Source organism: Eriocheir sinensis, chromosome 4 (genome assembly GCF_024679095.1).
Source record: "Eriocheir sinensis breed Jianghai 21 chromosome 4, ASM2467909v1, whole genome shotgun sequence".
In the NCBI taxonomy this organism is placed as follows: domain Eukaryota; kingdom Metazoa; phylum Arthropoda; class Malacostraca; order Decapoda; family Varunidae; genus Eriocheir; species Eriocheir sinensis.
Genome location: NC_066512.1, coordinates 670,748 through 688,525, shown reverse-complemented (window position 1 = coordinate 688,525; position 17,778 = coordinate 670,748). Strand labels below are relative to the sequence as shown.

The window sequence follows — 17,778 nt, the reverse complement described above, 5'->3', positions numbered from 1 at the left end:
GCATCTTTGCTTTTGTTTAAGCAGGAAACGGGATTCTAGTATAGAATACCCGTAGGAAGTATGCCCCAGGGTAGCCGTTAGGTTGGGCAGGCCCTTGTTGTATTATGGTACTACTGTGTTAGGGTAGGCGTTGTATTGTTGAAATCATGGAGCAGTGCTAAGTCGCTGTCTCGGTGCCACACGGACGCCTGATAGGAGAAGGAGGGTAGAGTTGGTTGATTAATGATATCCAAAGTATAATAACAGTGGAAGGAAGGTATTAGGCTTCGGGAGAAACTAGGATCTTAAGGGAGGTGACACTATTGTAACGTACCTGCCGGCATACCAACACCGCAGAAGCTAGTTAAAAGCCAACTGGGAAAATTGGGAATAATCCCTTGTACATTTTTTTTTTTTTTACGTTGTTGCCTATTGCGCCGGTAGGCATCTTCCCGGTGGGGCCTGATGGTCGGCCCAAGGCTTCTTCCAGGTGGGGCCTGATGGTCGGCCCAGCCCGTTCTGGCGCAGGCGAATGTTTATAGTGGCGCCATCTTGCATTGGCTCATGCTGCCCCCCGGAACTCGTTCTTGATCCGCTTGAACGGCTTCCTCTAGAGTCCGGGTTGATGGGTGGTCTTCAGGACAGCATGTGGGTAGTTTTAAGCCACTCGGCGGTGACTGAAAAATCCGAGTGGTAGCGTGAGGATTCGAACCCGCGTCGTCCATCACGCGGTGAATGTGGGCCCAGTACGCTACCAGTTCGGCCACCGACTTCCCTGGTCCATGGCTATTTACCGGATCCAGTTTCTCCTCAGCCGAAACAATACCCGTAGAGGTTAATATGTCTAAGTCGGTAAGGGAAGAGAACGAGAAATACAAACCACGGCTTGAGTTGGCACCCCTGATATAAATCCAGCAGAATCCCCATATTTTTATATATAGATATTTACGTTAGTACTTAGAAATGAAGGGAAAATTAAGTTTATAATTAACATACAAAAAGACAACCTCAGAAAGGCAGAGGAAGGATAGATTAATGTACCAAGCTGAAAGGCGAGAAGGAAAAGTGTTGGAACCTTGAGGTGGCCACGTCAGGGGAAAGGTCACGAGTTAACCGCTCGGCCTGACGAGATTCATTCGGGACTTAACCTTTCCACGGCACAGGTAAGCTCACCGCTCGCTAGAGTCCTGAGTGTCTGGGAGTGAGAGATAGCCCTAGCCGGCGTTCATTAGTGATTCATTCGGGACTTAACCTTTCCACGGCACAGGTGAGGGCGCGAGACAAGTTGAAGGCCGGTGTCCAGGGGTTAGATAAGGCGAGTGGCCCGCCACCTTGAAGCCGCCCCCATTGAGAGTCGGGAATGGACCCAGACGCCAGTGATGGACAAGGGTCATGCCCTCAGTCATGAGTCATGAATGGAGCCACGGTAAGGGCGAGCCAGTCCAGTCCCTGCCGCCCCCCCGCGACCAGCAGGCTGGTGATGGGAGTTGAAGCGGATCCGAAGCCCCCCTTTAGGCACGGCACAAAAACATAGTGTAGCTCGCAGGCCTCCACCAAGCCAAGGAAATTGTCTAAACCGGGTAAGGGGCATCCGCTTGGTGGACGAGGGGCAAAACAGTGACCTCACCCCCCCTTTAGCTGTAACAGTCTGATCTGTCTCTCACACTTACTCTTTTCTTCCGGTTTTTGTTATGAGTGTTTTTTGTGTGTGTGTGCACGCCGGTGCAGGCAGTTGAAATCGGAGTGTCTAGCCAATCGGGCGGTAGCCCTGTGATATATCCCGACATGGGTTCATTTCTCTCGCGTGTAGCATTTGTCAATAAGAATATTAGGGATTAGAAGAAAGGTTTTCACATTTGTAAACAATACATGCTACACTTCCTTCGTCTAGTGAGGATATGGTTAGAACCAGAGACCCCTAGACGCCTTTTTCTGGAAGAGGCTTAAGCCTGTGACTCCAGGTCCATAGCCTCAGTCAAAATATTAGGAAGGGTTTTCTTTTTTGGTGGATATTGTGACTTGTGTATTAACCAGAACATGCTACACTCCCATCGGGAGTGAGGATTATTGTTAGGGGGAGCAAATCAATAAATGTATTCTGTCTGTCCTGTGTTAATGCATACAGCCTTCCTAGCCTAAGGTGCAGTCTCGCAATCTCCCCCACCACGACCTCCGAAGGTAACCACGACCCCACACTAACAAACTTGGGACTGAGGATACCATCTACCTCAAAGAACAACCCATAGTAAGCTGGGGAACGACGGACACTATCTGCCAGGTGGGACAGTTGTTAAAGTCAAGTGTTGCCAGGGCAGGGAGAGTCTGGAGACTAAACAGTTAGTTTAGTTCCCCCCCACCTGGTTCATAGAACTGCCGTTCCTCACTTACAGGCTTTGGGGGTTGTGCCATATTACAACCTCCTGGTGGCAGCTTACAGAGAGGGAACAGCAGGGAATCGAACCCAGCTGTACACTCTCTGAGGTTGAGGAATCTTAGCGTCACTATTTTTCCTCTTCCTCCCCCTTTTTTTTTTTTTTTTGACCTGTGATGGCCCAGGGGTCGAACCCGGGGCTGTTATAATTATATATGAAAACATGCAGAATTAAATGGTGCACATAAAGAAACATAAATTAATTGATAATTTTGAGATGTAACCATAAATATAGAGATAAAATAACTCATATTGGCTACAGTGAGCCAGGACACAGTGTGCGCGTCCTCGGATATGGTACGGGGCACGCAAGGACGCATTATACGCGTCCTCGAGTTGAAGGGGTTAATATATAAAATAAAATGCTGGTATAGTTTATGGTGGACATGCCCTACAAGTCCTGAATGCTAAAACCACAAACAAAACATCGTCGTAAAATTGATAAAAGTTAGGATCTATCTTTTCAAAATATAGCAATTGAAAGTGGAGTGTGTCTCCAACTCTGCCAAATACTACTCTGATGTGACCCGCTGTTACTCTGCATTACGGTACCATTGTATGTGCAGAGGTGGGCGCGGTACTGAAAAATCAGTTGTGTGGTTGCGGTGGTGCGGTACTGTAATGCGGGGAAAACTGAGAAATCGATAACCTGTAATAACTGATGTGTTGCCTGTGAGTCAGGTGGTTACGAGCCGCAAGACAGACAGACGAACCAGATGTGGAGCTGGTGGCGTGACCAAGATGGACATACTTACTAAGAGGTGAAACCATCATGGGGGGGCGGAAGGCAACAGTTGGTAGGAACGGCGCACCTGCCCGTGACGTCACTTGGTGGTGGAAGGATAGGTCCGCCAGTGCAGGCAGCAGCAGTGCTGGTCGGGAGGCCAGGGAGTGCAGGTCGAGCGCGCTTCATAACCTTGCTATGCCAGCAAGTTGTATGGTGAATGGGTGCACGTCAGTGTACTCAAGAGGGACTTCTCTTCGATTTCATAGACTCCCAAAGGATGAAGACCTTAGAAAAAAGTGGCTTGCGCTCTGTAATGCGAAGGACATAAAATATGGGCAAGTATGCAGTCGTCATTTTGAGACTACTGCTTTCGCACGGAACCTTAAATATGAACTGCTTGGGCTGCCTTTACCTGCGAAGCAACTACGATTCAAGCCTGGAGCAATGCCAACACTTCGTCTTCCTACTCTGTACAATAGAATTTTGGCAACTGATAATTGATTTAATATAAATTTCTTCATTGTCTAATATTCGATTGAAATATGCCCGTTATGAAGCTTCTGCTCGACGGACCATATGCGAAATACATAATATATATATATATATATATATATATATATATATATATATATATATATATATATATATATATATATATATATATATATATATATATATATATATATATATATATATATATATATATATATATATATATATATATATATATATATATATATATATATATATATATATATATATATATATATATATATATATATATATATATATATATATATATATATATATATATATATATATATATATATATATATATATATATATATATATATATATGGCATTGTATATTCTTATGGCAATAAATGTTTACTTACTTACTTACACACACACACACACACACACACACACACACACACACACACACATGGCAGGTTTGGTAAAGATGCATGCAGATATGCATAGAGGACACACACACACACACACACACACACACATAGTCCAACGCCTGCTCCTACATGGAAGCTCCCTATGTCATGTCCCAGACCAACAGACAACCACCCATGCATGAGATATAAGGGAGACTATTTGCCAGCAGCTAGTCAGCCCACCTATCTGGTTATATGGTTACCAAGCAGCGTGTAAATTTTGTACAGATACGTATACTGCCATTGTCTGTTCCTGAAATAAAGTGACAGACATTTGGTAATGGGATGGGGAGGGTCACCAACGTACGTATCAGGCGCGACTTCTAAATTACATTAGAATACCATTACCGTACCATTTTCTTTCACCCCCTGACTACCCCTCTCTCTCTTTTCCAGATCGTGACGTCACATGCGCAGTAGGTGGAGAGGGGGGGGTGAACGGTTCCACCTCTTGATTTTTACGCCTTGGGCGTGACTACGCCTCGGCCGAAGGTGCCGAATGATCATTACTTAGTTTTTCACGGAGGATTGACGAGCAGAATTTTTCACCAGTATTGAGTAAAAGAACCTGTTGCTTCGAAACTACTTCTGAACTGGCGGAACCGGCCAATTGTAGGTTAACTAAACCACCAATAAATGCGTTCACTGGCCTCTGCCTAGCCGCGGGCAGTGGGGGGGCGGAGGTGAGAAGGCCCCGGTGTGAGTCTCCCTCACACACCGTCTGGACCTCACCCCCGCAGGTACGTTGAACCCAGCTCCTAGGCACCGAGCTTGTTAGTGTGTTATCTTGATACAATGTTAATGTTACTTAAAGAGTTGAATTGACACACACCGTCTCGACCTCACCCCCACGGGTTCCCTAGCATACTGAGTGAGCTGGTACCTCACTTGTTGTGTCACTATGTAGTACGTGAACATCCCCTTTTGTGTGGGCTTATGATCACCCCCTTGGTATCTTAACCCCACACCAATACCTTGTCCATGATCATCTTTGTGAATGCATATTGGTGGTTGAAAGGACATTTTTTTGTATAAGTCTGCACCATAGAAATTTGACTAGGGTAGTTTTTGTTAGCTATGGCCAGGACTCTATATCTATATATATTTTATGAAATTATCAGAGCTGGGCGCGACTAAGTTTTTCGGGTACGACTTTGACTTTACGACTTTGCTGCCGGATCTGGTGCAACTGCGACTTTGTGACTCTATTTTTGGCCCCCCAGTGCGACTCCGCTAAATTACAAAGTAAACTTTAGCGCGATAACAGAAACGTGCTTTTATAAGGCAGAGAACACCCCCCCCTCCTTTTTTTTTTTTAGTTAAAACAGCCTAAACTAATATATACAGGTCATCCTCCTCTTCCTCCGTGTCCTCCTGGCCCATCTTCTCCTCCAGGAGGTCAATGTTCCCTTTGAGGAACACAAAGTTGACCTCATCCAGGGAGGACCTCTTGGCCCTGAGGATGTCCCCGGCCGTGCTGAATAGCCCCTCCACAACTGCAGAGCTGGGGAGGGGGGTATTGTACTTAATGAATAAGTCCACCCACACCTCCCTGTGCTGGTAGGGGAAGAGGGACCAGGCCAGCTCGCCTTTAGAGGGCACCCACTCCTCCATGGACTTCCTCAGGACCTCCCTCACATCCTGCTGCTGGTTGAAGAGGCGGGCGTCCAAGTCCTGGGGTTCCTGCACTTCTGGCTGGCCAGGCTGACGCTGCTGCTGATCATCCTCCCTGGGCTTGATGACGGCCCTTAGCTTCCTGGTGATCGTATCCCTGATCTCCTCCACCTTGTCAGGGGCAATGATCTCCAGGGCCTTGGGGGTGAAGTTGGGGTGGAGGGCTGTGGCCATAAGGAGGTCGCCATCCTCAAAGAGATGGCCAAACCTCTTTTCATAGCCCCTGATAGTACCATAAGTACATGTAATCACGGAAAAAATCGGAAAAAAAGGATGCAGAAGATAAACAAAGAAAAGTGACAATGTATGTTTAAATCCCCAGCACGTAGGTGGTAGACATTTAAAGATTAAAAGTCACCAAGGCGCTCTTGCACCTGGCAACACGGCGCAGCACCTCCGCCGAGGGCTGACAGATTCAGACTGAGATTTTTTTTTAAATTATATATTTCAACTTAAAAAACAGTTTTCCCCCTAAACTAAACTAAACAATCGAGATTTTCTAAACTCATAGGGTGGCCTAATGGATTTAAAGAAAGATAAAACCATGTGAGTTTAATAGGCTACATCAATATGATCTTTAAATTTAGAACCAAGGCCTAGTCTACGTACGATGGTCCAATTTTCACTTATATTGTTTAATTTTAAGCATGTTAATGGTAGAAGGCAGTTAGATTTTAATTACTTCTTACACTTCACAGTAATTTTTCGTCTTAGCCACAAGAAAAGTATAAGCACATATTAAAATACGAGAAAATGAGATTAGTTCGCACTATAAACAACACAAGGCATAATACGTTCTCGAACGTTTTTAACTGACAAGTTTAAAACTTGGTTCACGCCTGAAAAGTGTATGTAATTTTACTAATTTATAATAAAATTCAGAGCGACAAACTTTTTTTTGGTACGTGTAGGTAGTTTCATGTAACGTCAGTCTCATATAATGTGAAGAATTTAATTTATCGTAAAAGGAAAGTTGAATTTTTAGCCAAATCAGGCAAAGCCAGTTTTAAACTGGCTTAAAACAGCCGCGGCAGTTTCTTTAAAAAAAGTCGCTTTTGTTCCTGTTCAAAGTCGCAGAAAATTGGCGGTGCGACTTTGCTTAGTCCGACTTTTTCAAAACGTCTGCGACTTTTGACTTTGCAACTTCGAAATTCATAGTGCGGCAAAGTCGCAACTCGGTGCCGCAACGCCCAGCTCTGGAAATTATCTGTGATAGGTAGGCCCTTCTGGTGATTGGAATAATGAGTTGTAATCAGTATTGTAGAGTATCTCGGTAAGCTCGCTACCACTACCAACAGAATGATGAAGTGTAAATAATATTGTTACTTAACTTCAATAAGCTCGCTACCATTACCAACAGAATGATGAAGTGTAAATAATATTGTTACTTAACTTCAATAAGCTCGCTACCATTACCAACAGAATGATGAAGTGTAAATAATATTGTTACTTAACTTCAATAAGCTCGCTACCATTACCAACAGAATGATGAAGTGTAAATAAAATTGTTACTTAACTTCAATAAGCTCGCTACCATTATATACCAACAGAATGTGAATAAACTTAATCATAATTTAACCTTGTGTTGCGTCACCCTAACAACTATGAAACTCACTTGACAGTAATATATTAAAAACAGAGGATCGAAGCTGAAGGCAACACAGTACTTTTTCCGGAGTAGTGCGGTTGCGATAGTGCGGTCCAATTTTTTTCTTTCCAAGTGTGGTACGCGGTGTGCGGTACTGCGGTAGGGGTAGTCAAAATACAAAATACTTGAGTGCCTATCCTGGCTGTCCAAACAAAGGAAACATGCTTAAAATAGTACAATGAAAAATCTGCCGGCAGCGCGCGGGTTAAAGAAGACTCGCAGTGTAGTGGTTTAGTCTGTCTATTTAGTATTTAATTTTGAACAATAACTGAAAGCTCACAATGATTGCATCACTGATTCTCATGACTGATACCGAATGACTGGTTGAGTCCGATTCACTGTAAAAAAAAAAAATAATAATAAATCTGTGAGCATGCCGCGCAGCAAATGTCGTCTTCAATAGTTTTCAAAGTACTGCAAAAAAGTACCGCAGGATTTTTTAGTGCGGTGCGCGGTAGTGCGGTAATACTTTTTTTGTGATGCGGTACTACCGCACTAAGTACTGCACTTGCCCACCTCTGTGTATCTGAAATACCATGTGAAAAATACCACTATTGTTTCAGACACTCTTCTGTGTCCAAGACAATACTTACTGAGTTGTGTTTCTTGGGTGCAGGCATAAATACATGTTCTGCATCCTGCCTCTACATTCTCTTTCATCAGATTATAATTCCTTTTTTTTAAGTTTACTCCCCTTTTTATTTCTCTGGCCATCCACGGCGGATCCACGGCACCATTTACTCGCCTGGGTTTCGTAGGCACTGTAGCCCTCTCTACCCCCAAAAGCTTATCTTTGAAGTCATTCCACACGTCGATTGTATTGTCGGTGAGGTTAAGTTGGTCGCAGGGGGAAGCAGCTCAAGGGCTAAATTGAAATTTGCTTTTTTGTAGTCTGGTATCACTGACGGATTGTCTATGAGTTTGTGACTTATGTTGACATGTTGATCATGTTCCAATAAAAGTAACACTTGATACTCAAAAGAAGATTTCTGAAACAAAAGAAGTAGTTTTTCTAGGTACAGGTAACTCTCAATTTATGCGAGTTTGGTTTACACGTTTCTGAAATAACGCGGAGTCCAAAATCCAAATGAATGTTTAATTCACACGTTTTTTTCACTTATACGCGATATTTTATGGAGTGTCCACCAGATGTCTCACTCAACTGGACTCACACGGCGCCGCGGCCACACAGCTGAGCTCAGTTCTTCCCGTTCGCCACTTGAACAACAATACAGTACCCACGCTGCCACGCTACTCAACAACAACAACACCCTCGCTGCTGTGCTACCACGAGGGGAAGGGCAGCCAGAGGAGGAACCACGAGAGGGAGAGGAGTCAGAGTAATACAGTAGGCAATAAAGGTACAAACCTACCTCTTGTTGGATTTACAGTGTTTTTGATTTACACGACCTCTTCAAGGACACAATACTCGCGTAAATCGAGAGTTACCTGTATACATATATCACTCATTCATAAATTTCTCACCCTATGATCTGTAAGGCTGAAAGTTAAAACATCAGGCTCTGCAGTGATGAGCTGGCGAGGCTCCTTGAGGGGGAAGTCGCCAAGGGCACGAGAGGTGGCCAGCACCCCTGCCACACCCCAGTGAAGCTGATGAAGCCACCAGCCTCCTTGATGCGGCGACGCTCCTTCAGCTGGAGAGAGACACAGAGAGAGAGAGAGAGAGAGAGAGAGAGAGAGAAATGCACACACACTAGCAGAGGCAAAGGAGAAGAATAATGAAAGATCTGTGGAAGAAAAGGAGATATTTTTTTGGAGAATAGTAGGGGACCGAGTCAGAAAGTGGTACACAAGAGAGAGGATAAAGAAGAACGAAAGTTAGAAAAGATAGATAAGAGTAAATGTTTAAGAGTGATGTATACAAACGTAGATGGATTAATAACTAGTAAATTGGAACTGCAAGATTTCATAAAGGAGAAAGAACCAATGATCGTATGCTTAACGGAAACCAAACTGAACGAAGCTATTAAATTAGAGATAAATAAAAACTATGATATATGGAGGAAAGATAGAATGGGCAAAGGGGGAGGTGGAGTGATGATAATGACAAAAAAGGAGTTAACAGTGAAAGTGGTAGAATACGGTGAAGGTAAAGCTGAAATTGCGAAAGTAATTGTGGAAACCAAAAACAAGGAAAGGTTGACAATTATAACCGCATATGTACCACCCAGAACAAACTCGTGGTGTAAGGAAGAGCACGACACTATGATCAATGACACTATACGGAGTTTAAGCAAAATGCTAAAGGAAGACAAAAAAGTTATGCTAGTTGGTGACTTCAATTGTAAAGAGATTGACTGGGGGACATTCGAGAGTAATAGTGGAGATAACGCATGGGGAGATAGATTCCTAAGATTGATGATGGAGAATCTTATGATACAAAGAGTGAATGAACATACAAGATATAGAAGTGACGATGAACCGGCAAGACTGGACCTAGTACTAACAACAGGAATTTACATCAAGGATGAACTAAGGTATGGATGTCCACTGGGCAAGAGTGATCATGTAACCATAGAGATTGATACAGAAGTGGAGGTTACTAAAGAGGATGAATCCTACAAATCAAACAGGCTAAACTATATTAAGACAGACATGGAAAACCTTCGGAAGTTTTACAAGAAAGTGGAATGGGATGAGTTACTGAGAAAAAATAAAGTACAAGAAAAGTATGATATCTTTATGGAAGCCTATAACACTGGTGTCAAAAAATATGTACCCGTATATAGACCCAAAGTTAAGGGTAGGAAGGACTGGTTTAATGCCAAATGTGCAAATGCAAAAGAAAAAAGGGACAAAGCATGGAAAAGACTAAAAAGAAGGAAGAATCAAAGAAACAAAGAAGACTTCAGAATGGCGAGAAATGAATATGTGAAAATAAGGAAAGAAGAAGAAAAGGGATATGAGAAGGATATTGTGGAAAAATGCAAAGAACAGCCCAAGTTGTTTTACAGATTTATAAATGGGAAGACTAAACCGAAAGAAACAATAGAAAGACTGAGAGACAGAATGTGGAAGTCAATGACCCTAAAGGTATGGCAGAGTTATTAAATAGAAAATTCCAGCAAGTCTTTACCAAAGAAACAATCTTTATTGCGCCACAAGAGAATAAAATAGAAGTTCATATGGAAGAGATTATGGTAAACAAAGAAGAGATCCATAAATTACTGGGAGAACTAGAAGAGGGAACAGCAGTAGGACCGGATGGAGTTTCTGGGTATATTTTAAAAAAATGTAGAGATGAATTAATTGTTCCAATATACGACATCATTAGATGTTCAGTAGCAACAGGTACGGTGCCCAATGAGTGGAGAAGGGCTGAAGTGGTCCCCATATATAAAAGTGGAAGGAAAGATGAACCTTCAAACTACAGACCCATATCCCTGACAAGTGTTTTGTGCAAAATATGTGAGAAAATAATAAAGAAGCAGTGGACTAAATTTCTAGAAGAGCATAAGTTAATTACCAGCAAACAATATGGATTTCAAAAGGGCCGATCATGTGTTACAAACTTACTCAGTTTTTACTCAAGAGTGACAGACAGAACTCAGGAAAGGGATGGATGGGTTGATTGTATTTATCTAGATTTGAAAAAGGCCTTTGACAAAGTTCCACACACAAGACTATTATGGAAACTGGAAAATAAAGGAGGATTGAAAGGAAATATGAAAAAATGGATGGCAAGCTACCTAATGGGAAGGGAGATGAGAACTGTGGTCAAGGACATAAAATCAGAATGGAGAAATGTAGAAAGCGGAGTACCACAGGGTTCAGTATTAGCACCGATAATCTTCCTGGTATATGTAAATGACATGGCTGAAGGAGTTAATAGCTACATAAACCTGTTTGCTGATGACGCTAAATTACAAAAACATATAAGAAACAAAGAAGATTGTGAAATATTGCAAGAAGACCTATACAAAATTTGGAAATGGAGTATGGATTGGGAGATGGAATTTAATGTGAAAAAATGTCATGTTATGGAAATGGGTAAAAGTGAAACAAGACCAATCTGGATATACAAAATGGGAAATGGTGAAACATTAAAAAAAGTGCATGAAGAGAGAGACCTGGGAGTAGTGATGAGAGATGATAATCAACCAGAGAGTCATATAAATCGGATCTTTAGAGACACATATAACTTGGTGAGAAATATTGGAGTAGCATTTAGCTACATGGACAAGGACATGATGAGAAGGCTAATCACTACCATGATTAGACCAAAATTAGAATATGCAGAGGTAGTGTGGTCCCCCCATAAGAAGAAGCATATAAAGAAACTAGAAAGAATACAGAGGATGGCATCAAAAATGGTCCCAGAGTTGGAGGGATTAATATACGAGGAAAGATTAAAGGAAATGAACTTAACAACACTGGAACAAAGAAGAGAAAGGGGAGACCTAATCCAAATTTATAAATTATTAAACAAAATAGATGAAGTAGATAATGAAGAACTGCTACTAACAGAAGGAAACATAAGCAGAAATACAAGAGGACACAGTAAAAATTGAGAAAGGAGATGCTTGAGAGACACTAAGAAGTATAGCTTCCCGCAAAGAAATGTAGAGGTTTGGAACAGTCTGAGCGAGGATACAGTATCAGCGAGGAGTGTGCAAAGCGTTAAAGATAAGTTGGATAAATGCAGACACGGAGACGGGACCACACGAGCATAATGCCCAGGCCCTGTAAAACTACAACTAGGTAAATACAACTAGGTAAATACACACACACACACAGAGAGAGAGAGAGAGAGAGAGAGAGAGAGAGAGAGAGAGAGAGAGAGAGAGAGAGAGTTAACAGATACCCCAAAATAACTGATAGTACTGTATAAATAAAATAATGCTGCCGGTTCTAGAAGTTTTATCAGTCGTACTTCTGATGGGCCTAGTATTTCCACGTAAAACTGGGCGATGGGGTAGTGGCGGCTGCGGGGTTAGCCTAGCCCCGCACCTTGCCACACACACTCAACACCTCTCGCTTCCTCTGCAGCCGCCACTACCCCATAGGCCAGTTTCACATGGAAAACTATAGCATCGATCGCCGCCATTGGTAACAATCAAAACAAACAAAACGACTGTGAAAGCGGCCCTTAGTATCTCATAGCAAGATCTGCTGACTTGGCCTCCTCCATCCAGGGTTGTCTCTTACAGAAACAATGCAGTGAGCCCGGCCTGTCTCTGAGAAGCGTGCCATACCCCTATACAGTCAAAGTTGGTGTTCACAGACTATGTAGGTAATAGGCATCAAATCAGTCTCATGGAGTAATCACTGGTTTGACACAAAGACAGAGAGTGTGTGTGTGTGTGTGTGTGTGGAAAGTTTGGTTTAGTCGGCGCAACATCTGTGGTCATATGCCGGAGAGACAGAAGGGGAAGGAATTATAGAAGGTAACAGACCCCAGGAGACGGGACACAACCCCCGATTAATACCTGGTACCCATTCACTGCTGGGTGGACAGGGGCGTAGGGTATCGGAAAAGCCGCCCAAATTTTACCACTCCGCCTGGGAATCGAACCCGGGCTCTCTCGGTTGTGAGCCGAGTGTGCTAACCACTGCACCACGAAGCCCCTGTGTGTGTGTGTGTGTGTGTGTGTGTGTGTGTGTGTGTGTGTGTGTAAGGATCCTCCAAAGTATAGAAAGTAACATATCCTTGGTTACTGATAAAATTTGTCTACTAATAATTACCAGTTGAGTAAACATTTTTTCTACCACAGTGGGAACAAACACGTACTTGGTTAGGCTTGTGGTCAAAGGAGAGAGGTATGGTGGACCCCTTGAGGTCTGCCATCACTGCACGAGAGTCTCCCACGTTGCCGATAACCAGAAGCTCCCCATCCAGGACAGCCACCACCGCTGTCGACCCTAATGGAGAAAAGAGGTTGAGTGGGAGGCGTAAGGGAGCATCATGTAGAAAACAATGATGTGTAAACAATATATCATTTTTGTGTAAGATACAAAAAATATAACCTAGCAAGAATGGGCTGGATATTGTCGATGAAGACCAAAATGAAGTGAAACAAAGGCCTGTGGGATATACAGTCAGGGATAGGGTAAGGAAGATTCTCTGGGTAACACCTATCAAACACTGACATTCTTCTATTTAAACACTGACATTTTTCTCTCAAACACGGTCATTCTATCAGACATTTTCACTCTCTCAATAACTGTCATTCTTCTATTTGAACACTGACATTCTTCTCTCAAACACAGTCATTCTATCAAACATTTTCACTCTCTCAATAACTGTCATTCTTCTATTTGAACACTGACATTCTTCTATTTGAACACTGACATTCGTCTCTCAAACACGGTCATTCTATCAAACATTTTCACTCTCTCAATAACTGTCATTCTTCTATTTGAACACTGACATTCTATCAAGCAGTGTTATTACTCTATAAAACACCCATTTTATCAACTGTGTCATTCTTCATCAAACATCCATTCTATTAAGTGCCATTCTTCTGTCAAACATCCATTCTATCAAGTGTCATTCTTCTGTCAAACATCCATCCTACCAAACACTGTCATTCTTTCTCAAACATCCTTCCTATTAAGTGCCATTCTTCTGTCAAACATCCATCCTACCAAACACTCATTCTTTCTCAAACATCCATTCTATTAAGTGCCATTCTTCTGTCAAACATCCATCCTACCAAACACTGTCATTCTTTCTCAAACATCCATTCTATTAAGTGCCATTCTTCTGTCAAACATCCATCCTACCAAACACTGTCATTCTTTCTCAAACATCCATTTCATCCAACACTGCACTCAAGAGCTGAAGGGAGATGACTTAGGACAGGTACACACCAGACATGTCGGTACGAGCCTTGCAGTGGGCTACAACCTGGCGGTCCACAGCCAAGATTTGGTCGGTGAGGAGGCGTGTGTAATTAATGTTGTTAAGAACATCGATGTAACTGGAATCATTGAGAGTCCCACACCCTGCCCCTGAGCCCGAACCCGCTCCGGTCCCTGCCGCCTCCTCCTTCTTATCCTTAGACCTCGAAGGCGAGTTCAAGGACGAACGGCGTAGGTTGACAGTAGTGTAAGTGTCATCCTTTTTTAGAGGTGTCGAGTCGTCTTTGGATGACGATGAGGGTGAGGTGGTTGTAGAAGTAGAAGAAGGGATGGCAGATGTAGATGAGAGGTTCTCTACGCATGAGCCTGCTCCCGTCACTCCCGTCGTTGCTGCGGGTGACTTGGCCTCTGACCCCTTTCCCTCCTTGTCGGTAGGGGGTGCGATTTTCTCCTGGGCATTCTGAGAGTCCACCGCCTTCCCTGCTAAGTTATTGGGAGTGCTGACCTTGCTGCTGTTATTGTTGCTATTGTTGATGGTCGTGGGTGTAACGGGGCACGTTTCTCCGTTCTCCTTTGAGCCGTCTTCACTCACTGGCCATCGTTTCTCAGCTTTGCCGTTGTTGTTACAGCCTCGTGTCTTTGTGTTGGTGTTGGTTTCGCCATTGCCACTATTTTTGTTATTGTTGTTGTTGTTGTTACTGTTGCTGCTGCCGCTTCCGCTGTTAGATTGCGTCCCTCCAGCTGCAGGTATTTGATTGCACAGCTGTTTGATCTTGTCGATGGTGGTTTGGAAGAGGTTGTCCTTCACGAATTCAGCCGTATACTGGGAAAGAAAATATGTGTTAGACAGCATAGCATGTGAGGAATATATAATACAGGTAACTCTCGATTTACATGAGTTTGGTTCACGCGTTTTTTAAGTAACGCGGGGTCCAAAATCCAAATAAATGTTTAATTTACACGTTTTTTTCACTTATATGCGATATTTTATGGAGTGGTCACCAGATGTCTCACGCAACTGGACTCACACGGTGCCGCGGCCACACAGCTGAGCTCAGTTCTTCCTGCGCGCCACTTGAACAACAATACAGTACCCACACTGCCACGCTACTCAACAACAACACCCTCGCTGCTGTGCTACCACGAGGGGAAGAGCAGCCAGAGGAGGAACCACGAGAGGGAGAGGAATCAGAGTGATACAGTAGGCAACGCAACCTCTTCAAGGACACAATGCTCGCGTAAATCGAGAGTTACCTGTATATACCTGCCTTGCTGTAAGTAAATCAAAGAAAACAACATATACAGTAAACCCTCGATATAACGGACCCGCTTATAACGGATTTCAGATACAACGGACAAGGTCAGAGTAAGAAATCCACGGGAACCGACCGAGAACAGTTTTTCAACCACCCTCTTCTGGTAACTACAACAGCGTCTGCTAACCACCTCCCTTTATCTGCTGTTCATCCTTGGGTAACCACAGTCATTTTTCAGCCCATCTGATGAAATGCTTTCCTCCTTGTGGTTCACATTCAAATGAAGAACGTATTTGTACCACAGGAAAGTCTTATGCATCAATCCAGGACGTAAATGTAATGGAAAATAGCCATGTGTTTGTGAGTGTCGGTCGGGGATCATGTTATATAATGGTCCCTTCAAGCAAGAAAAATGAGAAAAAATCACCCTTCACACATACCATTTCATAATATATATCAAAGCATTTGTGATCAGATTATGTATCATCTATTTGGGGGGGTTAAAATCATGGCACAAATTTGGCCTGTCGCTGCTACACGGTAAAGCCACAAATTTGGCCCGTCGCTGCTACACTGTTATAGGGGTCGAGGGGTGTGAAGCCCCCCCATTAGGTAGGTCATCTTAGGTTACGTTTGGTTAGTAAATTTATTCGGCACACGGCGGGGCGTGGAAATACGCAGGGTGGGACGGGACGTGGCAGCGTGCTCCAATTCGCGGTCCGGTGATGCGAGAAATGCCTCCTCTCAGAAATAAGTGTCTCTGCTCTCCACCACGCATGTGCACTGAGGGGATACAAAGGAAGAAAAACATTAATATAATCTGTCTGGTTTTGTTCTAGTTTGTCCGCTTGTGATCTTTGTGGGCAGTGAGTGAAATGTAGAAACAGTAAGGAAGTTGAACATTTCTCTCTGCGAGTTATTTTACGGCTGCAGCTGTTGGATGTGGCGGGTGAACAACAGGCATTCAAAAGTCAATCCTTTAATGATTTGTGACAGAAACAGTTACCAGATTATTTCATAACACCTCAAAACCTACCACCAAAAAAAAAAGTTTCGTCTGCCAGTGCCAGATTGGTGCACTTGTAAAATTGTACCCATTCCCCTAACAATACGGCCCCCCCCCCCCGCATATACCTACGTTTATTACGTTTGTGACAAAAACACAGTTTCTCCACCTATCAAGTCGACATAATCTTCCAAACACCTATCCCCTATTCTTTGACAACACTCAGCTGTCACCTTCTTCAACACTAAACATCCTCAGTCTATTCTCTTAGCTCCAAATCTCAACTGGAAACGTCATATCGCCTCTCTCACTAAATCAGCTTCCTCGAGGTTGGGCGTTCTGTATCGTCTCTGCCAGTTCTTCTCCCCTGCACAGATGCTTTCCATATACTATAGGGGCCTTGTCCGCCTTCGTATGGCCACCCTCATATGGAGTATGCATCTCACGTGTGGGGGGGCTCCACTCACACAGCTCTTCTGGACAGAGTGGAGTCTAAGGCTCTTCGTTTCATCAGCTCTTCTCCTCTTACTGAGTCTTCTACTTCTTAAATTTTCCCGCCATGTTGCCTCTCTTTCTATCTTCTATCGCTATTTCCATGCTGACTGCTCTTCTGAACTTGCTAAGTGCATGCCTCCCCCCCTCCCGCGGCCCCGCTACACACGACTTTCTACTCATGCTCATCCCTATACTGTCCAAACCCCTTATGCAAGAGTTAACCAGCATCTCCATTCTTTCAACTCCTTCACTGGTAAACTCTGGAACAGCCTTCCTTTGTCTGTATTTCCTCCTGCCTATGACTTGACCTTTTTCAAGAAGAGTGTATCAAGACACCTCTCCACCCGAAATTGACCTCTCTTTCGGCTACTCTTTACTTTTTACTTTTGTGGGAGCGGCGAGTAGCGTTTTTTTTTTTTGTACTTTTTTTGTTGCCCTTGAGCAGCATCCTTTGATGTAAAAATAAATAAATAAAAATATATAGATTTAGAGATGAATTTAGCAAATGTAGAGAAAGACTTGTTGATAAACAGAGCTGTCCTCAGGCATCCCCTGACAGCATGGCTATGCTCACTTCGCTCCCCCCTCCCCACACCTCATGAGCCTGTAGTGCCCTCTGGCCCCACAAAAAAAAAAAAAAAAAAAAAAAAATCTGCCAAAATTACGGGCCTGCATATGCACATCAGGACGATTTTGTGTTTTGAAAGTAGCAAGATGCTATTGCCAGTAAATTTACTCATGTGCAAGAATCACTGCATGAAGGCTATTTATTTCACTTATTACAATATGC

The 17,778-nt window shown here is 43.3% G+C and overlaps 1 protein-coding gene across 1 annotated transcript in view; it reads right to left on the bottom strand.

Moving 5' to 3' along the window:
* LOC126982118 (uncharacterized) overlaps positions 1-15,084 on the bottom strand; it is a 34,218-nt gene extending 19,134 nt beyond the window's left edge. The window contains 4 exon segments of the mRNA XM_050833934.1: positions 8,892-9,001; positions 9,004-9,061; positions 13,159-13,289; positions 14,241-15,084. Coding sequence (XP_050689891.1) covers positions 8,892-9,001; positions 9,004-9,061; positions 13,159-13,289; positions 14,241-15,084 — 1,143 coding nt within the window.
* Positions 15,085-17,778: the final 2,694 nt, after the last annotated feature.